General features: G+C 42.4%; 2 protein-coding genes across 2 annotated transcripts in view; both read left to right on the top strand.

Moving 5' to 3' along the window:
* The window catches only part of LOC109856321 (rap guanine nucleotide exchange factor-like), a 36,165-nt gene extending 29,397 nt beyond the window's left edge, over window positions 1–6,768 (top strand). The window contains exon 5 of the mRNA XM_020431448.1: window positions 6,639–6,768. Coding sequence (XP_020287037.1) covers window positions 6,639–6,768 — 130 coding nt within the window. The remainder of the gene's footprint in view (window positions 1–6,638) is intronic.
* Window positions 3,470–21,185, top strand: part of LOC109856330 (rap guanine nucleotide exchange factor 2-like) — a 71,552-nt gene continuing 53,836 nt past the window's right edge. The window contains exon 1 of the mRNA XM_020431466.1: window positions 3,470–6,064. The gene's annotated coding sequence lies outside the window, so the exon portion shown is untranslated. The remainder of the gene's footprint in view (window positions 6,065–21,185) is intronic.

Genomic DNA, 21,185 nt, shown 5'->3' on the forward strand with positions numbered 1-21,185 from the left:
TCGTTCCAACGATGCGACATCTCTCGCTGTTCGTTACTTTTTTTTTTTTTTTTTTTTTTTTTTTTTGTGTTTTAATATTATACCGAATGCGCGTTCTGTGCGCGAAGGACCCATCGAGACAGAAATCGATCGTAAATACGTGCATCGTGGCTTCGCGCGCATACCGGGTGTCCCTGGAAAACGCATGAAATAACAGAGCGTGTGTGATATAACGTGGCGGAATTGTTTAATTTGCTATTAATTGTCGTTGCGCGCTCGCTATAACACATTCAAGTTTATCACGCGTTTAAACGTTACGTTGTGTTTTATTTCTTTCTCTCCACTGCCCTCCGTTGTTGAATTTAACAAGACAAGCTTAATAAATACAAAGCTGCGAAGCTCATAACGCCGAGATGTTCGCGTTATGTATTGTATAATAAAACGCGACTGATGGATTAATATTAATGGTCGTGTAATTCGTGCGACGTTATTTGGAGAGACACGGCGTACGTGTCACATGCAGTCCGGAGAAAGAGAGAGAGAGAGAGAGAGAGAGAGAGAGGGCTCATAAATTGACCTCTCTGTCAGGGTTACGGTCACAATTTTCTCTCTCCCTTCAGCCGCGGAAATTCTCATTAATCTTATTGTTCCGAGATACGAATAAAGCCAAAATAGCTCCCGTTTGAACTTTTCGTTCGTTTGTTCAAAAGATGGCCGCGCACTTACAACAAGAGCTGATAAAATAATTAGACGACGCGCGCATTGCATTTTGTTTGTTGCTTTATATAAAAATGAAAATAAAGGGTATAAAATTCGAAAAAAATATAAGGGAGCGCGACGATTCGTGATATCTGATTGTTTTAAATGATCTGGAACTTGTGTGCGTTTGTGCGAGACTCTCGGTGAATCGAGAGCTCACATTAACGTTCTATTTTTTTTTTTTTTTTTTAAATTTTTTTTTTAATTTTTTTTGTTGCCTTTAAGGAGACTGTTTAAGCGGAAGACATACACGCTCGCGCACGGCGGGCGCTCTTTATTGGCGCTCGATGCCGCTGCATCGCGGAAAAAAAGGGAATGTGGAGCGCTTATTATCCGCGGCCATCACACGCTTGGCTGCCGCTTGGCGGAACGGGACGCTCTTCGTGTGTTGCATGCGTCTAATGTGCATAGGCGAGCAGACGACGTCGGTGATGACCGCGGTCCGGCTATCGTATAAAAGCACCGGGCGACTACACTATCATAAAAAAGAGCGCGCAATATCTTATTTCAACAAATTAATCTCTACGGCCGCGTTTTTAATTTGCCTCTTCCTCCCGTGATTCCTCCCTGGGAGGGGGGGGGGGAAGGTGCCCGATGATAGAGCAGACGCGGCTAGTCGCTCTGGCGTGTCCCGGGATCGCGTATTTCCGAGGAAATCCTGCGCTACGTTCTCCCGTGTATTTTCACCCCGTCGGCAGCGGGGGAGAAACAGAGAAAATACGTTTTGCGCGGTGCAAACGGGGGGGAGAGAGAGGGGGTTCTCCGCGTCTCCGGCGTCCCCATAGACATCCCCTCTTTCCCGTCGTCGTCTGCACGTAAAAATCTGTCGGCGAACGTGGGGCGTGGTTACGTGGGAGAGAACCTTCTCTCCTCTCTCATTTCATAGCTTCTCTCTTTACCTTCCTCCTCCTCCTCCTCCTCCCTCTCTCTCTTTCTCTTTCTCACTTTGTGCATTCTTCTGTCTTTCTCTCGCGCTTCGTTTTTTCCCACGTCTCGCTTTTTCTTTCGCTCTTTTACCGCGTGTATGTCTTTTTCTTTTTTATTATCTTTTGTGTCATTGTGCCATGTCTTGCCTCTCTCCGCGATGACGAAATGACACTTCTCTCGTTCTCTCTTTACGTCGTATTTTTCTATCTTTTCTGAGTGTTTTGCTATATTTATGCAAAACATTTATTTGTCTTATAAATACGCTCCCGGAGCGTTTATATACACACACACACATACATATACTTAACAAATAAAAAAGACAAACGATAAAAGCTTGTAAAGTTTTGCTCAATTTTTTGTAATATTATTATTGCACATGTTACTTCGCGTGCTTTTTTGCACGCGCGCGTAAATATTTGACGCACCTCCGTAATTCCTTCTCTTTATGCCGCGCATCTCTGCTTTTTATGTGCTTTATCTTCTCGTTTGTAGTATTCGCTACTTGATACTTAAAAATTTTTATTATTCTTTTCTCCGTTGTCTCTTTCTCTCTCTCTCTCTCTCTCTCTCACTCTCGAGCACTATACGGCATCTCATTTTGGTTGTCTTCCTCGTCTCTGTCGTTCGTGCCGAAAATTTACGAACTCGCCCGAGAGTTACTTCGGTATAAATGGCAAAGGAGAGATCGGCCAGGCTGTGCAGAGCGAGGGCGAAAGAGCGAGAGACGAGGACATCCTACTTAAAGCGAGTACGTTTTGTCTGGTGCAACGGAGACAGAATCAAAGAATGAAGTAGACCGAGAGAGTAAGAGAGAGGGAGAAGGATGGAAAATTGGCGGAGAGAGAGAAAGCCTACGTGTGCGGCAGTGCTGTACACGTTGTACGCGATGCCTATTTGAGGTTTTTTTCTTTTTTATTGAACCGGAAAGTGCGATCAATGAAAAAGTACGAAGTACATGATTTGTTTCTTATATACAGACAATTTTTTTAACTCTTTCGCCAAATTCGCGCTTTTTCTAACTACCTCACCACATTTCGTATTAAAATTCTTTATTACTCGCGGTAATTAACAAAAAACCAACATCCGTTTTTAAACGTATTGTATTTCGCATCGGATTTAACCAAAGTTTCAATCGCTGTTCAAACTTTTTTTGTTTTGTCATCATGCGAACAGATTGTTGCGTGACGTGAATGTCAAATGTTGCGCGCTGCAAATATGACGATGATGATACAACTGATGCAGTTGTCGTCGCGTCAGCGTAATTTGAATCAGTCAACCGATACAAAAACAATAACGTAACGCAATCGCTATGATACATAACGCACATCGAGACGCAACTTTGCATATTGCGTCAAACACAAACGTACAGTATATGTCAGCGATTTGGAAAAATAGCGGCAGTTTTTTTTTCTCGCGCAAAAAAAAACATTATTCAATGTTACGTGCTATAAAAAAGAAACTGGCGTGCAATTTTTGACGCGTCACTCTACGAAAAAAATCGACACTGCAAGAAAATAGTTTTAACGGACGGTATTTTTCTCGAGACTAAATATGTGAAAATAATATCGCGATTGATATCTCGAGAGAATCGTCGTATTTTCATGAAATTACTTGAAACGCTGCTCTTCCCCCAACAATTTTCTATGTCACATTTTTGACAATCATCAGACAGTTTTTTATACGGAACGAATCCTACCCGGTTCCCCCGTGTGGCGTACGCTCCTGATCAACGTGCGAGAGAGAAAGAGGCCGGCCTCACCTACCGAGAGAACCTCCAGTCTTGTCGAGTGTTCCGTGGCGGCCGGCGAGCGTTGCGATTAATAGCGACTGCACCCGCGGAATCGCATTCCGATCTCGCGATTTCCAAGTCCGGAGTCCGCAGGATCGCTCTCTGTCGCTCTCTGTCTCTCTCTCTCTCTTTCTCTCTCTCTCTCTCTCTTTTTTCTCTTCTGAAAACGAACGATGCAGCAGATGCGCCGGGCATAAATTCCGCGCCGTCCGCGAGAAACTCACCCTCCCCCGCGCTCTGGAGGAGCGAAATGGGAACGTCATTTGTCAAATAGTGCGGAGATACGCGCGAGTTAGAAGACTGATATATATCGATCGACGTATACGTACATATCGATGGATTTTTTCCCGCGCGCGTCACGCGATCGCGCGACAAAAGTGACACCCACGCGAGTGAGTTCCGCGCTTCTCGATTTATAAAGTCGGATGCAATCACGTCTTTCCGTCTGCAGGTGACGTAATCGCGCTTGAAAAGAGGAAGCACGGTTTGTCGCGCGCCGTTGCGGAAAACGGAGCGCTCGTAGTAATTCCTATCGGCAGCCGTTATCCGGTTAACGTACAGGAACACCTACGCTCGGAATTTACGCTATTCCAGATATATTGGTATCTAGAAAGAGACAACAAGATAGATATAGAGGGAGAGAGAAAGAGAGAGAGAGAAAAAAAAGGAACTCTCGTTGGGGTTGGAAGAAGATCGTTCGAAGTGCTAGAGGAATTGTCTTCCGAGCTTAATCGCCCGGGAAGACAATCAAAACCCGTTGCAACAGGAGAGAAAGCCGTCGCTTGGAATAAACGCGCACTTCGTCGAGAGCGTTGTGTCGCGGGTTGAAGAACGTTGAGGACTTCAGCGCGGAGCAGAAATAAACCATCAGTCACGTCTCGAAACAAGAAAGAAGTTAGAAACTTGAACGTGTCAAATTGCGGTCGAAATAATTCGCAAAGTGATTTAAGTGTGTTACCCATCCACAGTCGCAAGTGACTCTGTAAAATTCCTTTCCTCGCCAAGTGGATTTTCGTCTTCTCGGAAAGAAGGCAAAGAGATAAAAACCTGTTGCCTCGTGCGAGACAGGTTTGAGGATCACGTCGGCTCTTTTACGAAGAGAGGAGTAAATATTTTCAGCTTTTTTTCAAAAAAGCTTTATCTTATCGTCGGAGAGAGACATAGAGAGAGTTTTAACGTCAAGATATCTCAACGATATCGAGGAGAACAGAGAGAGAGAGAGAGTTTTTCCGCAGATAAAATCGGCGCGCGGATGATCGAGCGCGGACTCGATCGTTCGAAACTCGTTTTCGAGACGGCGCGCATGCCGAAAGCGCAGTGACCCGCGCGCGCTTTCGCGACGATATCGACGAGAGTGTCGCACAACATTTGCAAAAGTGTCCGATAAAAAAAAAAACAAACAAACAAACAAAAGATCGAGCGATATGATACACGAGGAAATAATCGATTCGCGCGCGAATGTTGCGGCAGTTTTTCGCGCGTTTCAAACTAAAGCGATAATCGATTGAACACCGACGGGTATCTGGTGTAAAAGCCGGAACAGCGACCGCTTTTACGAGGACAGGCGCAAGTCTTGTTGGAGTGGCAACACAACTCGTCAGGGCCGAAGTATCGGCGAGCACTTCGGCGCGTATATTGGTTTGCGGTATTCGGCGCGCAGGAGAGGCGACCGCGTTTACGAGGACGTCGGAGAGTGTAGTGTGCCTACGCTCGGCGCGATAATCGGCCGCCGTTCGCTTTCACCTCCTCGGCTCGTACAGAAACGTGACGGCGGTATTCCGTAATAAATCTAATAGCGGAGTCTCTCCGCGGCGCGTATAACGGTTTTAAGTACGAATATTACGCGCCGGCGAGCAAATCGCGCGACTCCGACGCCTTGCGCAATCGCGCGTGCAGAGAAGCGTCCCCGAGAGGAATCGAAGAGGAGAAGATTAGCGGCTAAAGGGAGAAAAAGAGAGAGAGAAAGAGAATCGTGAAACGCGCGAGAGGACAGTCTCTCGACGAGAGAGTGGGTCGCCGCGGGAATTTTTAAAGAGTTTACGAGGTCCCGGACGTGGTAAGCGGTTGATTGGACGACTTCGTCGTCGTGAGTTTCGTGTGAAACGGAACGCGTGAATTAACTTGGGTCGCGCGGATTGACTGACGAACAGAGAAGCGAAGAAGAAACGAAGTGAACGGAGACCGGTGGGATCACTCTCCTGACTTGAAGCAAGATAAGATAATATATCCCGACGAGAAAGAGAGCGAGTGTTTTGTGCCGATGTGCAGCGGGACATCGTCGAGATCGTCGCGGCGCGCGATTCCGATCGATCGATCGGCCCGGCGATAAGAGGAGGCGCGACATTCCAACGGAGTATATACAACGGCGATGTCGTCGGCGTGAAGGAGAAGGCACGAAGAAGACGACGAGAGTTCGCGAGTTCCTCGCACAACGTTTGTTTCCGCGCTTCCTCATCGAGCGACGCATCGTCTCTCCTTCTCTCTCTCTCTCTCTCTCTCTCTCTCTCAGGGGAATCCCAAGAGAGCGTAAAAAGCCGGCAAGCTGGATGCTACAGACGGTGCCTCGCCCCCTCCGCCCCCGCCCGACATTACTGTCACGCAGGATGACCGGTGAGATGCTTTAAATCATCTTTATAGACCAAGCGCAAGATTACGCGCGTAGTTTTAACGAGAGAGAAGAGTCGTACAAAAAATCTCTGTTTCTCTCAAAATATAATTCTCTCTTATATAAGATTTTTCAAAAGAGCGCGAAACAAATGCAGCACCGTTTTTTGTTTTTTTCTATGTTTATATAATAGTTTGCAAGACAACCCTCTCTCACGTAACATCTCGGTTACGTCGTTGTGTATGAAAACCGTGTGTCAAACAAAACTCTTTGAAATGATGACATACATAACCAAATGCGTTCGGTGAAATAAATCGGCGCAATATGAGATCTTGCGTTATAAAATAATTTTGCACAATTTTTTTACTGCGTCGTATCAAAACCGCGTTGTCGGAGTATCGTATAAAGGAGTGCGTTATTGCTTTGTTATTGTTGCTTTTAGATAATTTTTCTTTTTGCAAATTCTACGAAGATTACGAAGACAAAACTCTTCTTTGGGGTTCGTTGGATAAACTTCTGTGTTACAATTAATTTCTTGGAAGTGCGTTCGGCGTGTTTTACATGAATTATTCGCGGCAGGCTGTCGGCTGATTACGCCAATCAGAATTTGATCAGCGGTCTAGAAACGCATAGACACGGAATTTTGGTGAACAATTTGACGAGCTCGTCTGCCAAGCGGTTTCGAACCGCGCAGAACAGTCCCAAATGATGGGATAACAATTTATAGGATTCGGTCCGGCAATATATATACCGGTTTATCGATTGGGATTGGCTTTCGGGACGGGTACTATTTCGTGACTGTCACGCGTGCGTGCACGTGACACGAAATCGTCAATATCCCCGCGTCACGTTTCGCTTCCCTCTCGGCAAACAGCGAGTGTATCGCGTTACGCGATGGAGTTTGTTGCACGATAGAATATAGCACGTGTAGATCGGAAATCACGTTTGGCGGCTCGAGATGAATCTTTAAACTTGAAACGCGAAGTAATGTCACACACACACACACACACACATGTGTATTTGTTCCTTCCCTTCCCCCCGAGCTGCGCCGTTACAACGAAACAAACTTATAAAAGTATGTTTGTAGTATGGCTTTCTCTCTTTCTCTTTTTTTCTCTTTCTCTTCCTCTTTCTGTCTCTCTGCCTATCTATTTAATATCTCACGACATCTGACGTTTTTCGTCGCGCGAAAGTGGCACGAGGACCAAGTTGAAATTCGATAACATGAATATCTACTTATCTCACACCCTCTTTATTTTTCAACGTGACATTTTCTTTCTTCGTCGCAAAATAGAAGCATCTTATATATTATACACACACACGCGCGCATATATTAAAAAGGTTTCTGTATTTTTATAAGCAGTTATCCCGACGTGATATCACGCGGAAAATAACACACCTCCGGTTGACGTTGTTGTTGTTGTTGTTTTTTTTTTATTTTTTTTAAATATTTTTCTCGCTTTCCCGCGCGGTTCTCTCTCTCTCTTTCTCTCTTTCGTTAATCTTTGCAAAATTAATTTATTGGTTTTTCATCGCCCGAGCGAGTACGTGCGCGTTTTAATTTCGACACGAGGGAGAAGTGTACGCGAGAAGTGTACGTCATCTTAAACGAAAGATGTGGTACTCGATTTGACAATGTTAATTTGACGCATTTTCCGTCTAAGCTCGCGAGCAGTTCGACTAATTGTTAGTTCTCACGAAACAATTAGCCGACGTGTACAATAGTTATTGTCGTCGTTGCGACGACATTGTCGTAATAATTGACGTTACGTCGGATACGATCTTCTATTGTCACCGAAGTTCTCTTTCCCTATTTCGCTTCGTCAGTGACTGATAACTCGGCTCGGCGAGGTCGATTTGAATACAGAGTGTACTATATTTAATAGAGTTCCCTCGATTCTCTCGCATGATTAATAAACTCCCAACGCTCCCGCTTCCTCTTTCAACATTTTCGTCGAAGTCGAAATTCCAAATTTGCCACAGAATCGATATTTATTTAAATGTCGATGTATCATCCAGGTCATACTCTGCAAACCTTTAGCAACATTTTATTTTTACGTTAAATATAGAACCACTTCTCTCTTTTGGCTTCGTAAAAATTATTTGTGAAAATCGTCAAACCAAATCGATAGAACGATGGCGTTTCGAGATCGTTGTATCATGTGTGTGTGTGTGTGTGTGTGTGTTTTTTTTTGTTTTTATTTTGAAGTTACTGTTAGCTCGTTCGTTTAATAGTCCAATCACTATGCATGGGCTGCGAGGCCTCGGCAACGTCAGCGTTTCTATCGACCGACTTCCAATCTCAGCCGCGCGCTCGGTTCGGGCTTGGTACGAACGCCGCGCAAAGTCGATAACTCGGACTATGATCTTTATATCGAAAAAAAATAACAGGGTCCACCGATCTAATAATAACGCGAGCTTTATTGCTCATGCCACACGAGAGAAGAGGGTTCGTGGACACGTAGATGCGGACATACTCTCCCTCCCTCGTTGTCGAAGACTACCCTGTTTATATTAGTGCGCCACGTGAGACGTTTCCACACCCTATCGACCTTACCAAATTAAAATGCCCTCTTCTCAGAGTTTCAGGTTTCGCAAATTACAGACGTGACGAGTAATAAGTTCGTAGTAATAAAGATCCGCGAGAGAATTTGCGATTTTTTATTGGTATAAAGTCTCGGTGTTTTTCATCAACCGAATTTTAATTCACGAAGATGAAGTTGAGATTAAGATAATCGATTAATTTTGCGAATCTGTGTGTATTATCACTTTTTGAGTTGAATTAAAATCCGTAGTCGAATATGTTCGTTAAATATTAATTATTGCGATAAATAATAATAATAATAATAAATAATTAATAAGGATAGCATAAAATATCTAATTAATAGGTGTTAAATTTATTGTTAATTATCAATAATTTATATGAATGACTCACACGTGAATATCGTCAACGCTTGTGTTGACGATATTCGCTACAAGAAGTTTAGAGCGAACGCTTTGTCTAAATCGTAATCTTCCTGGAAATTTTCAAAACTTTCTAATCTATTCCTAGATCGGAATGTTAATGCGCTTACGCTGCAATTTTGCCAGGAAGCCATTACGAGAATATTTTCGCTGTACGCTCGAGAAAATTACATCCATACTTCAATTACAAACAAATGTGCAGAAGTAATGAATAACAGAATAACGCGAAAAAAACAAAAAAAAAAACAAAAAAAAACTGTTTTAACAGCTATCTCACAACTGCGAGAGACAAACAAAAAAAAACAATTTTAATAATCACTTGCTTCCGTATCAAATGTCCCGTTGAATTAATTGCTGTAATTTATTGCTGCCGATATTATCGATCACACATGCGATATTTATATATACACGCGGTCACCGCTCGAGATTTGAGTGACGTTTCGCGAACTGGTACGAACGAGAGACGCGCATCGGTATCGCGTTGATATTTTATTGCGAAACACGCACAAGCATTGTGATGATTCGCGTGTCTCGCACAATCATCGCAAAGAAATAATACACGACACGCGCGTCATTTACTCCCCCCGTTTTTTCGTTCCGGAAAAATCGTATATACCACGACGATTAAACCGGTAACGGTTGTTCGCGTGACGGCGACACACATAGGAAAGAAGAGGGAATATATTGCGCGTTCAAACTAAACGCGCGCGCAAATTACAGATTGAGAGCAATATCGAAGCCGCGTCGCGAACGACTGTTTTCTGCGGAACACACTTGGCAATTTTCCGTGAAATCGATTCTAATAGTCACATTGCAGAAATGCAATACCTGCATAAACGGAGATAACGGAACGCACCTGTAACCCGTATCTGAGAATCGTTAAAAACGCCGTTGTGTAAAAGCTGGCTTCGACTCGTACGGCAGAGAAATTGAAGTCAAACATTTCAACGAAGAATGTAATTTAAAATACGTATATAATATTAATTATTATATGCATATTTTAATTATATAATAACAATAATAATAATTTTACGTATATTACAGCTGTCTTCGAGACTTCTCAATTAATCGATGCGTTCGCGTGATTTGTGGAATATTGAGAACCAGGATGGATAACGTGATGATTGATAATACCGGATGTTCATTACGTTCTCGATAATCTCGCTCGCCGATCTCACACCCTCTCTAATACTACAACCACGTGCTTGTGTGACACGCGACACGTGCCGTTGCAGCTTCGGATCCTCGACGCACATTATGTACGTCTCGTTTCTACTCGAAACACTACGACGTCGGATTAAGCCGAGGCGCATACACATACATATGTGGGAAACGCACGCGTGCGGTTCCGTCGCGTTTTTATAGGCAATTGTTGTCCAACCCTCCGCGGAAATTCTTTCTCGTCGACGTCCGAGGATCGTCCGAGAGCCCGAATGAAATGTTTACGCACGCTTATATATATATATATATATAGCGCGTATTATAGAGCACCCTTGGCGAAACTCTTTTCTTCGAGTATGTTGAGAACACTCGCGCGCGATCACGACAATGGCGATCCGGATTTATTATTGTTCGTCGAATTGCTTTCTCGATGTTTTTTGTCGGGTTAAATCCCTCGGAGAGCCAATACTTCGCAACGTATATTAGAGCTCTCGATCCGCATTGTTCTTTTGTTTAGATTGTGCCATATTTTTTTTGTGTTTTCTATTTCGAGAAGAGAATACGCACCATTCTCTTTCACGAAACACGATAATTGTTTGCGTGTAAAATGCGCGCGCACGCGCGCGCGAACAATTTGTCACAATGAAGAAAAGAATAAAGAGATTTTATTCGACACACACTCGAAGCGCGCTCGCGATAATAGTTTTTGCGATATATCATTAGACTCTTATCGCTGCCGCTTTGGACAACTGCTTAAGAACAAAGAGTTTTTCCCTGAGTTTTTCATGCGTTGCATTCCGTCGAGAGACGAAACACGATGTTTCTCTCGACGTAAGTGCGATCGATAGTGCGGTGCCGCTCCCTTTGGGAAAAGGAGCGACGCGAGTTTCCTCCGGACTCGTTTTCCGCGTCCGATGCGCGCACACACACACACACACACACACACAAACACACACACAGGGTGTCGAGAAAATCTTGATGGGAGAGAAGGATTTCAATCTCTGCTGCATTGGAATTCTTGTGCCGCGCGTCTTTAAAGCCGAGCGTTGCAAAAAAATTGCTCAAAGTTACGTACGTTACAAAAAAAAAACTAGACTTCACATTTAACAATTTTGTCTTTAGTAAATTTTCTCAAGTTTCGAAACGTGTGTTTCTTTCAAAACAAAAAAAGAAGAAAAAAACTAATCATCTTGTTAATAACTTGCGCGCAGCAAAATCAATTTTTAATCAAATGCGGTAATTGAGTTTTAATTAAAGTTTTGATGTTTTTTTGTTGTTTGTTTTTCAACATTGATATTTATTAGAGATATCTTGTTACCGTGAAAAAATCGCACGCAAAAGTTTTTCTCAATTTGCGCTGAACGCGGCAGAAAACGAGCCACGAACGAAGTTCGGTAAAACGCGTAGAAACGAAAAGTTTTGTAATATACGGTGTTTTGTAATATACAATATATATATATATATATATGTCCGAGAGAATATTTCTCTCTTCTCGCACGCGTAGCGTCGCCCATTGCCGCGTGTTTTTTTCGAGAGAATTTTCCTTTCCAAGGAAATGCGATCGCTCGAGGATCGAGGAAAACTCGAGAGATCGAAATTTGAGATCGGCAGTAAGATGTTTCGTAAGAAAATTTCAATAGCTCTCTAATGAGCGCCGTCTATCTTCTTTGAAAAAATTCAAGAGTCCTAATCAAAGAAAAAAAAACTTCAATACAACTAATTGGATCTTTAATCTTTTAATAAGCTCTTTCGTTTCCTCGTGAGAAAACGTCACGTTTTTCTGACGTTCATTTCGAGAACTTATTTAAACGAAAACATAATTTTTTCTGCGAATTACTTTTTTTGAAGTAGAAAGAACGTTTCGTCGAAAATACACGACACCACGTTTTACCTCTTTATGGTACGTTGCAACGAAAGTAGGAAAGTAGTTGTGTGTAACCGGGGAAAGTTCGTGTATATAAATTAAATTACTGTGCAGAGAGAGAGAGAGAGAGAGAGAGATTACCCCTGCGCGCGACTCTCTCTCCGCCGACTGGCTGCGAAGAAGTCGGCGCGGCGCGTTTTCGTAAATTATTCACACCGTCTTGGATTTTAATTAGATTTCATAATTTAAGAGACTTGTTATGCACTCTCTGGTGCTCACACAGTCGGATCTTCTAGATTTACGATCTTCTTGAGTTGATTTTCGGTTGTAGCCAATAAAACTGTCAGCATCTCGTGACAGATCTTAAGACGATTCCCAAAGGTACTTCTCTACCAGGAGTACAAGGTCGTAGTTTTTCATTTTCTGTTTATTTTATTATCTCAGTTCTCTCATTTCTTGTTCTTTTACAACACAACAAAATTGCGCGCGTTTCCTGGAATTTCGTTGTTTCCAGGAATCTTTTCAGATTCTTCTCACGTATCGAGATCCAAGACGATAGCGCGTAAGATTCTCTGAACAAGAGTCCTACCCAGCTTACCCATCCACCTACCTACCTACTCGCTATCTACCTACCTACGTGGCGGACTGTGTATCTGTGCGACAACGGGAGCATTGTGCACCGGCGCGCCGTACAAAGCAAAATGCGCAGCGAAGTGCGGCGAAACGGCCGATTGGTTACGAAGCCGCAGCCGGTGGTGGTAGTTTTATAGCGTGTACGTATTATCTCGCAATGACTACGCCTACGACGGAGCCCGTTACTATATCCCCGCTTATACAGAGAGTATGATCTGGCCTCCGTCGTCGGAGCACAACCAGAGTCGTGCAACACCAGCCTTTTACCTACTAACGCCAGGCCGGGGGCATAATTAGCGTGAGCCGTCCACGCCGCCGTCCCGCATCGCAGAAACTGGCCGCGCGCCACGCCGACCTCTATTATTTCTTTGTGATTCTGTAAAAGTACATATTTTTATATCGGTGTGAGCTCGAACGAGTGTTCTCACGCCTTGGTGGGTCTCCATGCTGCGGTGGCGACGATTACGTAATTAAGTATTTTTAATCGTGCCCTATATATACATAGGAAGTCGCCCTTTGCGAGAAGAGGCGAACTTCCAGTACCTACTTCTTCTCTCACGACGCGAAGCTCGCTTGTAAATACTTTTTATTCTGTTTGATCGGGAAGAAGATACCAACCGACGCTCGCGAACAAGCGCGCGCGCGCTGTTTCAAACCGTCGCTCGAGCATTTTTTTCTCAAACTGTGTATTTAATAATCGCGTGAAATAACGGTACGTTTGGCGACCGTTAAGTGTCGTGAAAATGTAAGCGATGCACGCGTTTTCTTGCGCGAGGTCTTGCAACGGAACACGATCGTCGCGTCGATCTGGAGCAGCGCGCAGTTCCATTGGTTCGCGAATACGTACGAATCACCTTGAATTACCTTGAGATCACGTACTCGGTACCCCACCTGTCGTCTTATATACATGTTATAAACGGTGAATGTGTGTAACTTGTCATTATCGCATGTTCCATTAATTTTGTTCGCCGAGATAATCTCGCGGTTGTTTTAACAAGTTGCTTTAATCGCAAATTGCCGAGTAATAATTTTGCACGAATCTCGGATACTTTCAAATCCGTTCTATTTACTTTCGTTAATTTAGTTATTGCGATAATTATTTGTAAAAACAATTTGTTTGTAACTCAAAGCGAAAAAAGATCGACTGACTCTTGTGTGATAATTTTTTATGCACATTTTTTCACGAAAGAGTAAATTAGTTTTGTTTGAAACGTAAAAAAATATATGTAGCGACACCGAAGCTAACGCGCATTATTATTTGTATGCGTTGCACGCGACACGGCGTAGAAAACAATTACGCGCGCATCGCGGAAAGTAGAGAAAAGCCTCGGTGAAATCTTACTTTTTCTGTATATACGAGAAAGCGACAGTGATTTTACGTGCGTGCGTGCGTGCGTGTTTTATGTACAATTCTGATTTTGTTTTATTATTTCTCAGAATTTTTCTTGTTTCGTTGTTTCTCAGAATTTCTTTTATTTACATGTGTAATACGCGACACATGATTTTTTTTCTTCTTCTCTCTACCAGAAAAAGCGTGTGTAAATAATCACAATCGATTCTCTCGATATTGATTGTTGCCGCTTTTATCTCGACGCTGATTGGACGTTTCTCGGATGTGTTTCTCGATTCACGTTATTCGAATCAAGAGGCACGGTAGTGCCTCGCGCCAAGTTCACGCGCAACGAAGTCGCTTTGTCTTTAAAAAACGTGACTAAAGTAAAGTCACGTGATAGGGAAAAGAAGAAAAACATGTGACTACAGTCACGTGACTGTACTTTAGTCACGTGTCTTTAGAAACGTGTTGTTTTTCCATTCCTCTCTCTCTTTCACTATTTTTCGAGTTTAATTTTCACGCGTTATTTCTGACATCTCTCATATGTGCACACATCATATATAGTTTGTAAGACGTATATACTAGCTGTCATATCGCGGTGACAGATTGTGTTCACCGACACAACACGTTAAAATAAAAATAACAATAACGTGCGCGTAACGCGCGCCTGTGTTGTTCTAGTAAATGTTGGAAAAAGTTTATGATAAAACTCTTTGAAATATGAATTTTTATACGATATATGTGGCAAAAACGTTGCTTGAAGAAACTACCTTGAGATTTATGAAGATTTTTACGTTTTTTATCTCACCGTATATTCGCGATCGAGACAAATTGAGGAAAAAAAAAGAAACCATGTTACTTTTATTTTCGCGACGTGTATAGTTTGTCAAAAGCTGCGGCGAAGGTTTCTCGCGATGCCACGCAGCCGCGAGAATGCATCGTCGAAGAACCGCGCGAGAGGAGCGCGAGTTGCGTTTCGCGATACATACCAGGCCGCGGGCTAGAAAGTATCTGACGACTTATTGCGTTTGTTGGTCTGCGCGCCGTGTATCTCGTTTTGCCGCTTCGAGCCGGTTGCAACGGCATATTCGCCGAACAGGATCGGAACAGGAATCGAATCGCGCTGTGAGGATCGATACGCGATGAAATTTCTTCAATGATCCCAAATTCCGATTTGCGGTTGAAAATAATTGGAAAAATATGAGCGTGCGCTTGTACGTTTCACGAAAGTGTGCTGTACATTTTTACAAAGGAGCTACAGGTTAGGTTAGATTTCGCATTTTCTGACAAAATTCGAACATGTAAATTTTAAAATGTCATAATACGTTGCTTTCTTTCTGGAATTTTATCACAATATTTATTTATATATGTTTTTTTTCTGAACCCATGGCATCTGTATATCCCTCGAACGTGTGTTAACAACGATCGATAAGGAAAATTCGTTAGCTGCGAGTTTCCTTACCGATGGTAAGAAACGTTCTCTATTTTACCGTGCATCGGGAAGAGGGAAAACCCGTGATTTAGTTTCGTTTAACTTGCGTTGTTAAATTCTGATAAAACTGCAAGTTTTTCGACTTGTCCGATTTGCATCGGACTTTTGCCTACCGACACAACAGATATTGACAATCGATGTGTGACAATTGCGAGAAGATAAGATGAATTGAAAGCACAAAAAGGTAAACTGTTTTTTTTTTTTACGGTTTGATTTGAATTCGTCACTCCCTATGTATAATTACACAAATGTCACGTGCGGAATTTTCAGTTTATTGCATAGTGACACTTATAGCGATTTCGGCTGGTTTGCACCGACTGCACATTTCGGGTGTCGGTGCAAATTGTGTGTTCGGCTGGTCGAATGGCAGCAGTTTTTTGCTGGTTCCGCGTATTCGTCTGAGCTCAGTACACCNCATANGTGCATGTTGGGTGTACACAAAGTGGCTCTCACAAATTAGTCGGAGCCAGTTAGTGTAATCAGTACACACACCGATGCGGTGTTGCACACAATTGCACCAACTCTACACAGGTAGCACACCGGTGCAGACCAGCCGAAATCGCTATTAGAAAGTCATGTTCTTTATGGTCACCAAATATTAAAAAAAAAAATCAAGAAATATATAAGGCCTTACGAGCCGTTTCCAGGATGTTGAGCGGAAACTGTACGTGTATATATATATATATATATAACTGTACGTGTGTATATATATAACTGTACGTGTATATATATATATATATACACGTACAGTTTCCGCTCAACATCCTGGAAACGGCTCGTAAGGCCTTATATTTCTGTGTATATATATATATATATATATATATATACACACATGTAACGAATTTAATTTCAACAAGCCTTAAGTCATAATCGTTAAAAAAAAAAAAATATTCGTAAGTAAGGTAAAACTTTGAAACCGAAAGATCCCTTAACTAAGGGAAACATATGAAGCTTTAAACTTTTGAACTGTTGTCCTCTAAAATTTGTATTTTGGAGTTATGGGGATTATACGTAGGGAGTGACGAATTATAATTTCTATTTATATTCCAAATTTGCGGTAGGACAAAACATTAGAGCGCTTAGGTCAGACATCTTTGCTCGATGTCGTCGATATATGTTTATACATATATATATATATATATATGTATAAAAAGAATTACATCGGCGTATTTAGAGGCAAAGTACTTTTTCCCGAGACTGCATCGAGTGCGTTGTCGAGCGCTTTCAGAAAAATAGCCAAGCCGCGCTCCTCTTCTTGTCGCGAAACCGCTTTTTACGGTGTCTTTGTCTTTCCCTTTCGATGAGGAAAAAATCCCCCATAGTCGGACGCAAGTCTTGCGCTTCCTCGATTACTCAAGAACCTCCTCGGAACCTCTTAATTTCGAGACGCGATGCGTGAGGGGTCGAGAGAGGTTGAAAAGCGTATAGACTCGCGATTTATCGATCGCGAACGTTCTTGACGATACAATGATTGGGTTTAGAGACGATACTTTTAAGGATCAATATTTGCAAATGGTAGATAACGATATTAACTAACGTAATGGAAAAAAGTAATGAAGGAAAGAAAATTGTGCGAGAAAGAAAATTGGATTTAGTTTGAATTTTCATTTTTTGGAAACTTGACGAAATTGTCGGATTAAGAGATTTAAGGAAATTCCAGCGGAGAGAGAGAGAGAGAGAGAGAGAAAAAGAGAGCTGTAAATGGATGACGACGGATGAATACTCGATGGAAGTCGAGTTTAATCTAATTAGTCGTTCGTTTTGAAGTGAATTTCCTTGTCGATCAACTGTCAGATATTTCCCACATCCTACGTCTTGCCCTCACGAATTGTTGTACGTATTTCACATCGATTCCGGTTTCCATCCACTTCAATCTGCCATTTATTATTATAATCGAGCATCTTCTCTGTCCCGCTTTTGCGCGAGATATCATACCTGAAATACACTTACCTTTAAATATTCACGAGATCGTTCCCTTCGCGTGTGGGAGACTCAGTCTCTTTGTGTTGCGGAGCTCTCCTCGTTTCAGTCGTCTCTCTGCGATAATAATAATAATAATAATAATAATAATAATAATAATAATACCTGAATAAAATTCAAAATATCCCGTTTGATAGAAATAATATTCTGTTTTTCATCGAGATTCTCGACGAACCTTTAGAAAAAAAAAAGATTTATTTTCCGCGTTCGTGTGCTCCAAGCGACGTGCACGCGCGTTGCCCTGCATACATAGTTGAATAACGGATCTTTTCGCAACGTTCGCGTAAAAAGTCAATTTGCAGACAGAAAGTGTGCGAGTTTCCCGAAAGAGTATCTTCTGTTGCAAATAATTTTTAATTACAACGTAGATTTTTTTTTTCTCGCTAAAACAGCAGCAACCGACGAGAAGATCGCGCGACATTCGTGCGCGACATCGTCTGTACGTGCGGTATAAGTATAGCGACGGAGTTAAAAAATAATATACCGATGTTATAGCGCAAAAAGTCAGCGCTTTATGTCGTATGCCGCTTGTGTGGAGATCGTAATACTTCGTTATATCCGGTTGCGCGCTGCTAGAAAATCCTCCTACCGCTTCGTCGTCGGTCGGTATTTTTCCTGAAGTGGCTTCGACCTAATAACTTCCACGACAGCCGCGCCACGTTCACGAAGCTTTCCTTTCCTCTCTCTCTCTCTCTCTCTCTCTCTCTCGCACATTTCTTCCTACTTTATGTACTTTTATATTTTCCTCGCGTTGCGATTTTTCACGCGATTTTCGAGCGTAAGGAAAATTTCATATTTTTTCATTCACTCGCGCACGCGCACGCACGCGCAAGCACGCACGCACGCACGCACGCACTGCGATTAATATTTTGCGATTATTCACGACTATCTATCCGCGCGACTCATCTATTCTTTATTATATTTTTTTTTTTCGTACTTGTTTTCTATACACTCGTGTGAGTTATTTCTCAATACTGTTATCGACAGGTCCGGCATATCGAGAGCGGACAACGAGTTACGTGGCAATTTTATAATCGGGCATATTTCACACGGTCGTCGGATCGTTCGCGAGGAAGTAACACGTGTTGTCGTTTCGAAAATTTCTTTCAACCCGAGCGGGTTTTACTTCTCTCTCTTTCTCTCTCTCTCTCTCTCTCTGTCTCTCTCTGCGACGAGATACTGTTTTCGATTCCAATTTCGCATAGACGGATCGGATTAGAGCTCGGAGATTAGAGGAGCACAACGTCTCAGCCACGTTTGCTGATTGTTAACGAGATCGTATATGGAAGATCAAGACCATTAAGACGAGAAGAGCCGATTATACTCATCGGTACCTACGCGTTGTTTCTAATTAAACTCTTCTATTCAACGTCAAAACAAACGCGCGTATCGATTGTGTTCTCCCGTGTCCTTGATTTCTTTTTTATGAAATTTCGTGACGTGAGTTCGGGCAAAATTTTTCTTCTTTTTTTTATATTTTCCCATGAGATGTGACAAGTTTTCTAAAATTTACGAGATACATGTAAGAGGCACATGTTGTTTCATCTCGCCGTTCTCATCGACGCGCGCTTGTATATATGTATATCGAGGACGAAAAAAGCGAGCGTCATAACGGTACTAGACCCCGCCGGGTTGGTTGGCATATTCTGGTGAAGGTCTAGTCTAGACAGCGGCCAGGTCGATATGGCACCTCTCCACACCATCGAGAACACAGGACGACTCGTGTCGGGAAACGAGGATACCAACACTAGAAGGAGACGCCTCGGCTTGGAGGGGAGAGACGACGGGCAACATGCACGTGTGCGGCAGATTGGCAAACGATACACGGAAGGAGACGGAACTGTCGGTACACACGAAAGAGACACAATTTCGTTCGGGGGGTGATCGATAAACTTCGAACAGAAGCAATATCTATTGAGAGCAGAAACTGATTACATCAGGTCAAAATATAGATTTTACTAAAAAAAACAAAAAAAAAAGGGTCTTAAGGACGTTGAGGACAGGAGAGGATTTTCGGTCTTATCCCAAACGGCGATCGACACGGTTCGACCACACTGCAAAGCGATCTCTCGGTTAGTTGATTTGCACAGAAGGAAGGAAGGAAGCGGAACCGGAAGCAACTATCGTTCGGATAAAAAAAAAAAAGGCGAGTTCCGCTTAATTAAGGCTTCATTAATGAGCGAATCGGGATGAGAGCAAAATAACGAGCGTTTTGTTAAGCGGAAGAAAAGCGATTATTACGAGAGCGGATGACGCTGGATTTACCACGATCGATCTTTCGTCGTGTTATTCACGAGTCTTTAAAGTTTTCTTTTTTTTTGTTTATTCACTTTGTTGTAAATAGTAAACCGTCGCTTCGCTTTTACTTTATGGTTCAGAGCAATTCCTACGTTTTTTATGCGAAACAAACTATATACGATGTGTGTTTTAACACTTTTTAAAGAAGTAACGCGTGGGGTTTCTTCTTTCAAAAATGTTTCGCGAGTTTATGTTACATCACAAAGTTTAGCGAAAATTAAATGTTACCACTGACCTTGCTCGAGAGTATGAAAAAAATATGAAGAGCATAAGAGCACGTTATATCAGTCGCTAAACTGTAAACTGTAAATTATTAAGCGGAAATTAAATTAAAGCGATAAAAGCGATCTCTCTCTCTCCCTCTCTCCCCCTCTCTCTCTCTCTCTTTCTCTCCTGGAGTGTCCGTGAGAAAGGATTACCGTCGCATCCACAATATAACGGAATTTATTCCGCTCACGTTACAAGAGAATTCAGAGCGTTGCGCGCTGAAGAGCAGCCTTGGAAGAAAGAGACTTCCGCGCTTCTCCGCGTTTCTCTATCTTCGTTTAATCACTTTTTTTTTTTTTTAATTGGCACTTGCGGTAACTCGCGCGTCGTTCTTCGGAAGGCGTATCGTTCGTGCGGATTTAAATGAAATAATTGCGCTCGCAAAGACAGAAGAATAACAATAATAATTGAAGTGGAAATGTGTTTCTTCTCTTTCTCGGTCAACGCGTGTATTGACTCTCGAAATGGAGCAAAAGAAATTACACACACACCGATGTGACAACGTTTCTCTTCTCGTTTGTCTTTGGCCTCGGTCGACTTGTTGCCCATCCCCCTCCCCACGTCTCGAACTTTAATTTGCTGCAGGAAATCTACTCGTTTCCGTGGGCACGTACACCATCTTTGCCCGTCAACAAAAACCGTTACGTCGTCTCTTCGCGCGCGCTTTTGTAAATCAAAATATCCGCTGGGGTATTAACAAGAAATTGCTTGCTTAATATGGGTCGAGAAATTCGAGAAAAGCAAAGAAACATTTTCCCGATTCGAGAGAATCACACATCTCTCTTCAAAAAGACACATAAAATCGGCTAAATCTGAAGAAAATTAATAAAAAATCGCACAAGTTTGTAGAAACGTTAGCGCGCATAAAACGCAAAAAAAAAAAAAAAAAAAAAAAATAAAAAAAGAATCGCCATCGCCGCGCTTTGCTGATCCCAAAGCGAAAGCGTAGCATGAGCGAAGATAAATATGATGACGCGGTAATTTCTGTTACCAGTAAAAAAAACATCAAATAAGAATTATAAACACAGTGTGATATAGCAAATAAAGCAAAAAAAAAAAAAAAAAAAAAAAAATAAAAAAAGAATTGCCATCGCCGCGCTTTGCTGATCCCAAAGCGAAAGCGTAGCATGAGCG

Source organism: Pseudomyrmex gracilis, unplaced genomic scaffold (genome assembly GCF_002006095.1).
Source record: "Pseudomyrmex gracilis isolate BER0280 unplaced genomic scaffold, ASM200609v1 scaffold_114, whole genome shotgun sequence".
In the NCBI taxonomy this organism is placed as follows: Eukaryota; Metazoa; Arthropoda; class Insecta; order Hymenoptera; family Formicidae; genus Pseudomyrmex; species Pseudomyrmex gracilis.